The following is an 8,281-nucleotide window of genomic DNA, read 5'->3' as shown; positions in this document are numbered from 1 at the left end:
GGGGGCAACAAGGAGGGACTACAATGCAACATAGCCACCCTGAGGTTCCTTTCCCAGATATCACTCTCACACACACACACACACACACACACTCACACACAGTGCTACCCTGGCTCATTTTTCCCCTAGTAAGAAAAACCAGTATTTCTTTTCTGTGCACTAATATGAAGATAAGACCTGGTTCTTGGACCTTCTGTATTAAGCTAGTGGTTTGCATTTACCGTTTGCTTGCCTTAGGGTAGACAGACAGAATCTCTGCCTCTAAACAGTCACCTCTAAACATGTGAATCCAGCTGTGGTGCCATCTTTTCTCTCTAAAGTAGCCAGAGTTTGTCTGTGCCTGAAGATGGTGGGAAAGGGTAGGTGATTTGACACCATAAGTGCCCTTCTCAGGGGAACCAAATGCCTCACTGGATTGAGTACCGCCATCCCCTTGGGGCATAGCAACTTTAGCCACTGTTCCTTTAAGGGTTCCACTCAGAACAAAGTCCTTCGAATGCTTTCACTGCTCCTTTTGGCCCTAAAATCACCTCCTCTCCCTACCTGGTTCCTCAACTAATAGGACCTCCTCCATTCACACAAAGAAATAGCAAGAATGGAAAACTAGCCCCAGCTATCAGGATACTGTGGGCCATCCTCACTCCCCTCCTGGCTGGGCTATGAGTGGGTGAGTATATCAGTGGGCATCCAAGCACCTATTTTTATGTTTTGAAGTAGGGTTCTTTTTGAGAACTGCTGATAAGAAAAGAGATGTCAGAAATTCAGGAGAAGAACAAGGAGACAGATGCAAACATGTGTTAAGGTGCCCCCTTTAATGCCTCCAGGATTTAACCCAGTGCAACAGCCCAAGTCCCTGCATGCATAGGCCAACTGTTCCCAGTACCCTGAGTCACTTTGGTAGCATCACCCTCAAAATCCACAGGAGCACAGACAAGTAAGTAGAGTGAATGCACAGGCCCACCATGGGCCACCTTCAAGACCCTCTTGTGGCCAGGTGACACGGCACATGCCTATAATCCCAGCAGCTTGAGAGCCTGAGGCAGGAGGATCATGAGTTCAAAGCCAGCCTGAGCAACTTAGTGAGGCTCTAAGCAACTCAGCGAGACCTTATCTCTAAACAAAATATTTTAAAAAGGGCTAGGGATGTGGCTCAGTGGTTAAGCACCCCCGAGTTCAATCCCCAGTACCCCCCCCCCAAAGACAATCATGTGGACCTCCTGCTCAAAGAGTCAAAAGCCAATGCCCCATCCATGTTCCCCAAATGCCTCTCCCCATAACCAGACACTCGGTGAACAGAGTGGCATTGGGACCAGAAACTTACTCTTCAATATCTGAGACATCTTTGGTTTCGAAGCTGCCTGTGGTAAGCAGTTCTGGGCTGAGCTTCCCCTGGAACAGCAGCTCTTCCTTGGCCATCTTCACCAGGATGAGCCTTACCAGCTCCCCCATGTACATCCCACTGATCATCTTCTCAAACCTGCAGGGAAATACAGACCAAAACAATAACATCCCCACCGTCCATGAATGCAAAACTTTCCTAGGGAGGCAAGACACAAATATGTGAGATTCAGCATGCTTTAGAGGTCAGCATGATTAAGGATTAACTTATTCAGGTGTGTGTCGACGTGACAGCTGGGGGGCTGCAGGAACTGTGGGGTTGGGACTGACCCTCAGGCTGGTGGGTCTTGAACAATGGGAAAGAACAGGACTTAAACAGCCAGATGAAACAACCAGGGAGTATAGAACATTCTGGAACAGACTGAATTTTAGGTAATTTAAGTTTTGTGAAGGAGAATGTTTTTTAAAATTTCTTCTCTCAAAAAAAAAAAAAAAAAAAATCTTCTTTGAAATAAAATCTCTTGTAGAGCCCCAATATTTTTTTTCAAGAGGAAAAAAAAATTTCAACCTGATTAAATATAGGGCACAAGCCTCTTACAGGCCATTTGTGGATTCCTGAGAAAATGGTGGGGTGGGGGGACAAGTTGGGGCAGGAAGATAGTGAGGCAAGATTACAAGACTAGGTTGGAACAGATCTCAAAGAGTCTGGGGGTAAACACAATGGAAGTTTCTGAGCAGGCTGGTGATAGAAGAAACACGTTTTAGAAAGGCAGAGATCAGCCCCCAACCTGAGGCAGTTTGGTAATTTAATTTTCCAGCACTAGGTGACACTGTTTTCTTGAGAAGTCTTTCCGGCTACGACTATGTGGCAGAGGAAATTCAATCTCTTTTGGGCAAAGAAGACCCATTGGTCTCTCAGAAAGCCTCTGGGTCTTAGAGAGAGGAGGCTCCTAGGGCTACTGGTACTGTCTAGGACTGGCTTCAGTGACAAGGAGGCCCAGAGCAGGGGTGTGGAGGGGATTTGGACATGACCTACAGAGAGACAACTCAGGCCAAGTCAGGAAGCATTGGAGCTAAGGGACAGGTGGCAGCATTTGTTCCGAGCACAAGGCACATTGAAAATGTCAAAGCACCAACATGGGCACCCGCCTTGGGAGTAACCTGGCTTCAACAGTGAGGATTCCACATCTTCACATGTGAAGCTAGCTGTATGGGAGCTGAGGGAAACACCCCCAGGGCAATCGGGTCTCTACAGTGTGATGTCATCGCTCATGATTTTGGGGCTACTTCAGCTGACAATTTGAAAGATGACTTCCTAATTTATTTTTTTTATGGATAAACCAGGAATATGCTGTCAAGACCTGGCTGGCAATTTTGTCTTTTGATACTTCAAAGGGTACAGGGCTCTTTGGAATGACAAGGGTGTGTCTCATTAATGGAGGCAGGCATTGAGTGAGTGACTTCTCCGCTCATAAACCTCTGGTCACCCATGGCAGACACAACCGGTATGTTCCTAAGTTCAGGTAAATGGACTCACATTCCAACACGTAAAAAAAGCTTATGACTTAATGAAACCATGCTTTCCCCAGTAAAGCAAAAGGCTGCCCACCACTGACCTGGTTTATAGGGCTAGTTTTTCTTTTCTAAGTAGAGATCTGTGCTTTTAGCCTTCCCAAAACAGTCCGAGCACCAAGAAGACCAGAGAGATGCTGCATTGCTCAAAATGTTTTGTAACTATGTTTAGTGCTTGCAGCAATCCTGTCTCAACATCTTCAGAGACATTTGGCAAATGTGAGAATGAAATAAGGTTGTGTAAGAGTCGAAAGTAACATAAAACCAAGTCTGGCCTGGCTGGAGTGTAGAGCATTCAGGTCACAAAATGCTGGGGCCTTTTATCCGATCCACTTGAAGATCATGGTTGGGCCACAGACCCAGGGTGGAGCCCAAAAAGGCTTCTGAGAAGCCAAGCTTTTCCATAGGCTTTAGTCAGTCTACAGCTGAGGCAGGAGGCTCTGAGACTCTGTGGGTTGGCAGTGAGCAGCCATCTGACATAACCTGGTCCTTGAGGGGGGAGTAGTGGGTGGGAGCTACTAAGGGGCTTTCAAAAATTAGAATATGACCTTCCAAAGTGAATGTGCTGAAGGATGACTGGGTTTATCACCCGCGCTGGTTTTAGAGCCCTCTCAGCAATTTATATTCCCAAATGTTCCCATAACCGGTGGGTGCCTTGGCAAACTTTGGGGGACAAAGTAAGACTATAGAGATGACCTGAAAACAAATCCCCTGTCCCTGAGCAGCCCCAACCTCAGTTCCCAACACACCCCCCAACCCCGCCACCCAAAGGCCCACTCACAGTTGCTTCCCAGGATTCAGCGAGCCCATGTCGATCTCTCGGTCAAATTCCGTGCGGATGTCATTGAGCGCGCCATCGTCCCCAAAGGCCCCCCACTCCATGTTGATACACATCCGCCCCTCGTCGCCCTCCACCATGTCGATGTGACGCATTTCCTCCATGTAGCAGGCATTGCTGCCAGTGCCTGACCAAAGCAAGGGACTGCTCAAGCACCTCCCTACACGTCCCTCCCCTGCCCCCATCTTCCTCTCACACTACTGTCCAAGGCTGCTCAGTATTAGGATCCCTCCCTGCAGACTCCTGGGCTCACCCAATATGTGGCCCAGAACTCTATTACCCCCAGCTCCACAAGCCTTGGCTTGGCCCTCCAAAGCAACTACATCATTATCTTCAAATATAACCCAGTCTACAGATGGCTCCCTTCTTTTCAGCCCACACCCCCAATTGCACATCTGGCTCTCACACCCACAGCTCACTCACCCACAATGAGACCAATCTCACAGTTCTGGTCATCATAACCACAAGTCATCATGGTCCCAACCGTGTCATTCACCACAGCCACAATGTCAATATCAAAGTCCTGTAGGGATGAAATGGAGGTTTCTGACCTTCACCATCACAGACGGGATGGATACAGGATGTGAAGATGGGAAAAGAGCAGCAAGACGCACAGCTCAAGTGCAACGGGCTTACTAACCCAACTCAGAGCCAAGGAAGGTTCAAGCTGGAAAGCTAGATCCACACCCAAGTGAACATCAGGCAACTCACTCCCACCCTGCTTGTTCTCATTGTGGAGAACCATTTTCCTGACATCAGCCCTGTGGTCTAGTTTGTAGCCATTACTGCACTAAGGAAAGTCAATCTTGTGTGCTTCTTCTGCTTCTCTTTCTTCTCCCTCTCACCTCCCCTCTTCTTCCTTCTCTCTCCCTCCCTCCCTCCCTCTTTCTTTCTCTCTCTCTCTCTCCCTCCCACTCCTATGACAGAACTTTATCTTGTCCACTCTCTGTCCCATTCTACCATCATGTCACCATCATGCCAACTTCCTTACTTGAAATGATATGAAGTCTTCTTCAGGACCAAAGGGTTTTTCTTGCACCAAGGCTAAGATTACTTTCCACCATGCTAATCTCAAAACCCCAAAGGCATCTGATCATATATAAAATTACTGGGTAATAGCAGAGAAGAAGAAAACCTCCTCTTAAGCTCTACAAAAGCTTCTCAGGCTGAGTTTGAGGACAGACTTCAGAGTGAATCCCAAAGGGCCTGCACACCCGAGGTCCCACCACTCCACACTCACCCCTCTCCGCTGGATGGCCTTCCGGATCAGAGCCACCACGTCTCTGCCTTCCACACCACTGGACTTGAAGCCCTTGGTCCATGAGACCAGGAAACTCTACAAAACAACCAAGGAATGAATATTGATTTTCTACAATTAAAACACACGCCACAGCAGAATACAACAGACACTAGTATGGCAATATGTAAATCAATGGATGTGTAACTGATGTGATTCTGCAATCTGTATACGGGGTAAAAATGGGAGTTCATAACCCACTTGAATCAAAGTGTGAAATATGATATATCAAGAACTATGAATGTTTTGAACAACCAACAATAAAAATTAAAAAAAATAAAAAATAAAAAAAAAATAAAACACACGCCACACTTTGCCAAGCATCATTAGTAGAGCTCTCTGATGCCAGGCTAAAGTCATGATTGAATTTGTAGACTGTCTCCTGACTAGCGGAGGAAAAAGAAACTCAGGCTCCTCCCAGGTTCAGGAAAGGAGATCAAATGAGTGATTCCTTCATGATTTACCGCCTCTAAGAAATAGAAGGAGCAAGCTATAGACTTGCCAAAATAAGACACCTATATCCTTGAATCATTAACTCCCCAGGCATCCTTCTTCCAAGACCCTTCATCAAAACACTCAGGATCAAAAGAGTTCCTAGCTTCTCATTCCTGTCACCCTGGGTGGGATTGGGACACTGTGCAATATGTGTGAAAGGGAGAGTAACAAAGAGCACCCACCTCCCTGATACTTTTTCACCCCCCAACACCTCCACACACGCACAGTCACCCAGAGGCCAGAACTCTCAATACTGAATCCTTAGCTATAAAATCCTGCAGTGCTACTGCAGGATACCACACCAGCAGATGGCCACCAGGGAGTTCTTCCCAGTCCTCCCAGCCCCAGGAGCAAAGTAATGCAGCAAGTCTTCTGAAGAACCCATCTTACCTCATCTAGCTTAGTCTGGTGGCAGGGGAATGAGAAGGTAAAGCCCAATGGGAGCTTCTTGTCTTTGATTTGGAGCTTATCCATGAAGTTGGCCAGGCATTCAGCAATGTGGTCAAACAGCTAAGGACACATGATACAGAAGATGAGCAGGCAGAATGGCACAGAAATTAAGACTTTAGGCTCACAAAGGAATTAGTGAAATTTGTACCAGATCCTTTTCCTACCCTCTGAGCCTTCATTTGCTTTTCATTGAAGAAATGGGAATGGTAACTGGACTGCCCACAAACAGTTCCCCAAATGATTAAATGAGTCAATTCATATAAGGGCTTAATACTAGTTAGTACTCATTAAAAGCTGTCCTCCACTTAGACCATTTATCTAAACATCTGTCAAAATAACCCTGAGAGGAAGGGGGAAATCGTGGCCAAAGTTATCAGAAAGTCCACGCATGCCCTACAAATAGGACATCCTTTGGTGGCCCTGGCAGACCCCCGGACACAGATGCCTAGCCAATTATCTTACCAGAAAGGAAAGTTTACCTCACCACCACGTAGTACTTCAGCATCCCTGTTTCTTGTGACTGGGGGAGTAGTGGAACATTCTGTGTTGGCATTCTATGAACCAACTTGGCAAAAATGAGTAACTTTTTTCTATTTTTTCCTCTATTCTAGAAAACTAATCGCCTGGGGGCAATCCAAAGAAGTTATCTTTGTTTTCTACTTTCAAAAACGGAAGACTCAGTTCTCTCTGAAGAGCAACAAAGAATAGGGTTTTGTGGATGGGCACTCTCACAACTGTGATCATGCTGAGCAGAACCCACAGCTCCTCAGCCCTGGAGAAAGCTGCATTCACAATGAGCCAGGTTTTCAATCAGCCCCAAGGAAGCCCCCTGACTTCCTTCTTGGCCACCCAGCACCCTCAAAAAGAAGTTGGTGACCCTCTAGATGCTGAGAGGATGAGGCCAGAGGTTTGGGGAACAAAATATAAGGAGCTGCCAAAGAGGCTAACACATTCCAAGTGCAAGATTAACCAGGTGGCAAAAATGAAAAGCTAAGTGGGGGAGGAGGGAGTGGAAAAGAACAACTATCTTTTCCTTTCCAGAAAGAAGTAAAGATTCTACTAAAAATTTTCAAAGAATAGTCCTGGGCCAGCAGCAGCACCACCACTACCACCATCACCTGGAAACCTGTTAAAAATGCAAAATCCAGTCGCCCTCCTCCCAAGACATACCATAGCAGAAACTCTGAGAGGCCCAGCAATCTACTAATAAGCCCTCATCCTGATGCTGTGGTTTAAACCACAGAAAATTATTTGCATTTACTTAGAAACTGAAAGGTTGAGGGAAGATTCACAGTCCTGACTGGCTCCCCATGCTTGGGGTATGGTCAGCAGAAGGCAGCTAGAAGGCAGAGCCAGCCCAACCTGGGAGGGGGCAGTTCTAACTGGGCTCCCTAGGTGGATTCTGTCCCTTAGTCTGATCCCTATGAAGTCAACCACAGCTGATACTGAACCTGTCTACCTCTAAACCAAAACATTCTCAAGGACAAGTGCTAAGCTAGGACTGGGGTCTTTCACCAAAGGGGAGCACCAGTGCACAAGTGCCAACTTCCTCTAACAGAGGTCAAGTGTTTTAATATGCAAATAGGGTTTCTAGAGATATCTATCTCGAGGCAGTTCTGCTCTTCTATTGGGGAAGTTGATAAGAAAGAAAATATGGGATGTATTAAACAAATTCCCAGCACCTTCTTCCTGACACACTAGTCAATGATCTTTAGTACAAACAGTTTTATTCCCCCCAAAAGGAAGTTGCAGCAGCTGTTCAAAGAGACAAAGCAATCTTTAGAGATGAAGAGTCTTTAAAAGGAGAAGTAGAAAGTCACCTTCCCCTCACCAGCCCTGACCACGGCTCCCTCCCTAGCTGGGAAGGCAGAGGAGAAAGGCAGCGAAGATGCTTTAACTACTGCCCTGCCCAGAAAGTAACCACTGGCCATCTGGGGCTATTTCAATTCATTAGAAAATAATAAAAATAAAAATTCAGCTCTCCAATCACAGTAGCCCCACTTCCCAAGTGCTCAATGCCTCAAGAGGCTGACAGCTACAGAATCATACAGGCCAAATAGAGAGCAGTTCTACCCCTGCAAAAAGTTCCCTTGGCCAGTGCTGGGTTCAAAGAAGTTTTTTTGTTTGTTTGTTTGTTTTTGTTTTTTTTGGTACTGGGGACTGAACTCAGGGGCACTGGACCACTGAGCCACATCCCCAGCTCAATTTTGTATTTTATTTAGAGACAGGGTCCTACTGAGTTGCTGAGGCTGACTTTGAGCTCACAATCCTCCTGACTCAGCCTCCCACCC

The 8,281-nt window shown here is 46.5% G+C and overlaps 1 protein-coding gene across 4 annotated transcripts in view; it reads right to left on the bottom strand.

The window, feature by feature from the left end:
* Nucleotides 1-8,281, bottom strand: part of Hk2 (hexokinase 2) — a 60,882-nt gene that overhangs the window by 14,880 nt on the left and 37,721 nt on the right. For all 4 annotated transcript variants that reach the window (XM_015499854.2, XM_048787422.1, XM_048787423.1 and 1 more), the window contains exons 4-8: nucleotides 5,931-6,050; nucleotides 4,989-5,084; nucleotides 4,172-4,271; nucleotides 3,692-3,875; nucleotides 1,322-1,477 (exon numbers count right to left, since the gene is read on the bottom strand). In XM_015499854.2, the coding sequence (XP_015355340.1) occupies nucleotides 1,322-1,477; nucleotides 3,692-3,875; nucleotides 4,172-4,271; nucleotides 4,989-5,084; nucleotides 5,931-6,050 (656 nt within the window). The remainder of the gene's footprint in view (nucleotides 1-1,321; nucleotides 1,478-3,691; nucleotides 3,876-4,171; nucleotides 4,272-4,988; nucleotides 5,085-5,930; nucleotides 6,051-8,281) is intronic.

Source organism: Marmota marmota, unplaced genomic scaffold (assembly GCF_001458135.2).
Source record: "Marmota marmota marmota unplaced genomic scaffold, marMar, whole genome shotgun sequence".
Lineage (NCBI taxonomy): Eukaryota > Metazoa > Chordata > Mammalia > Rodentia > Sciuridae > Marmota > Marmota marmota.
Note: the sequence above shows the minus strand (reverse complement) of the source record. Positions and strands in the feature narration are given on the sequence as shown.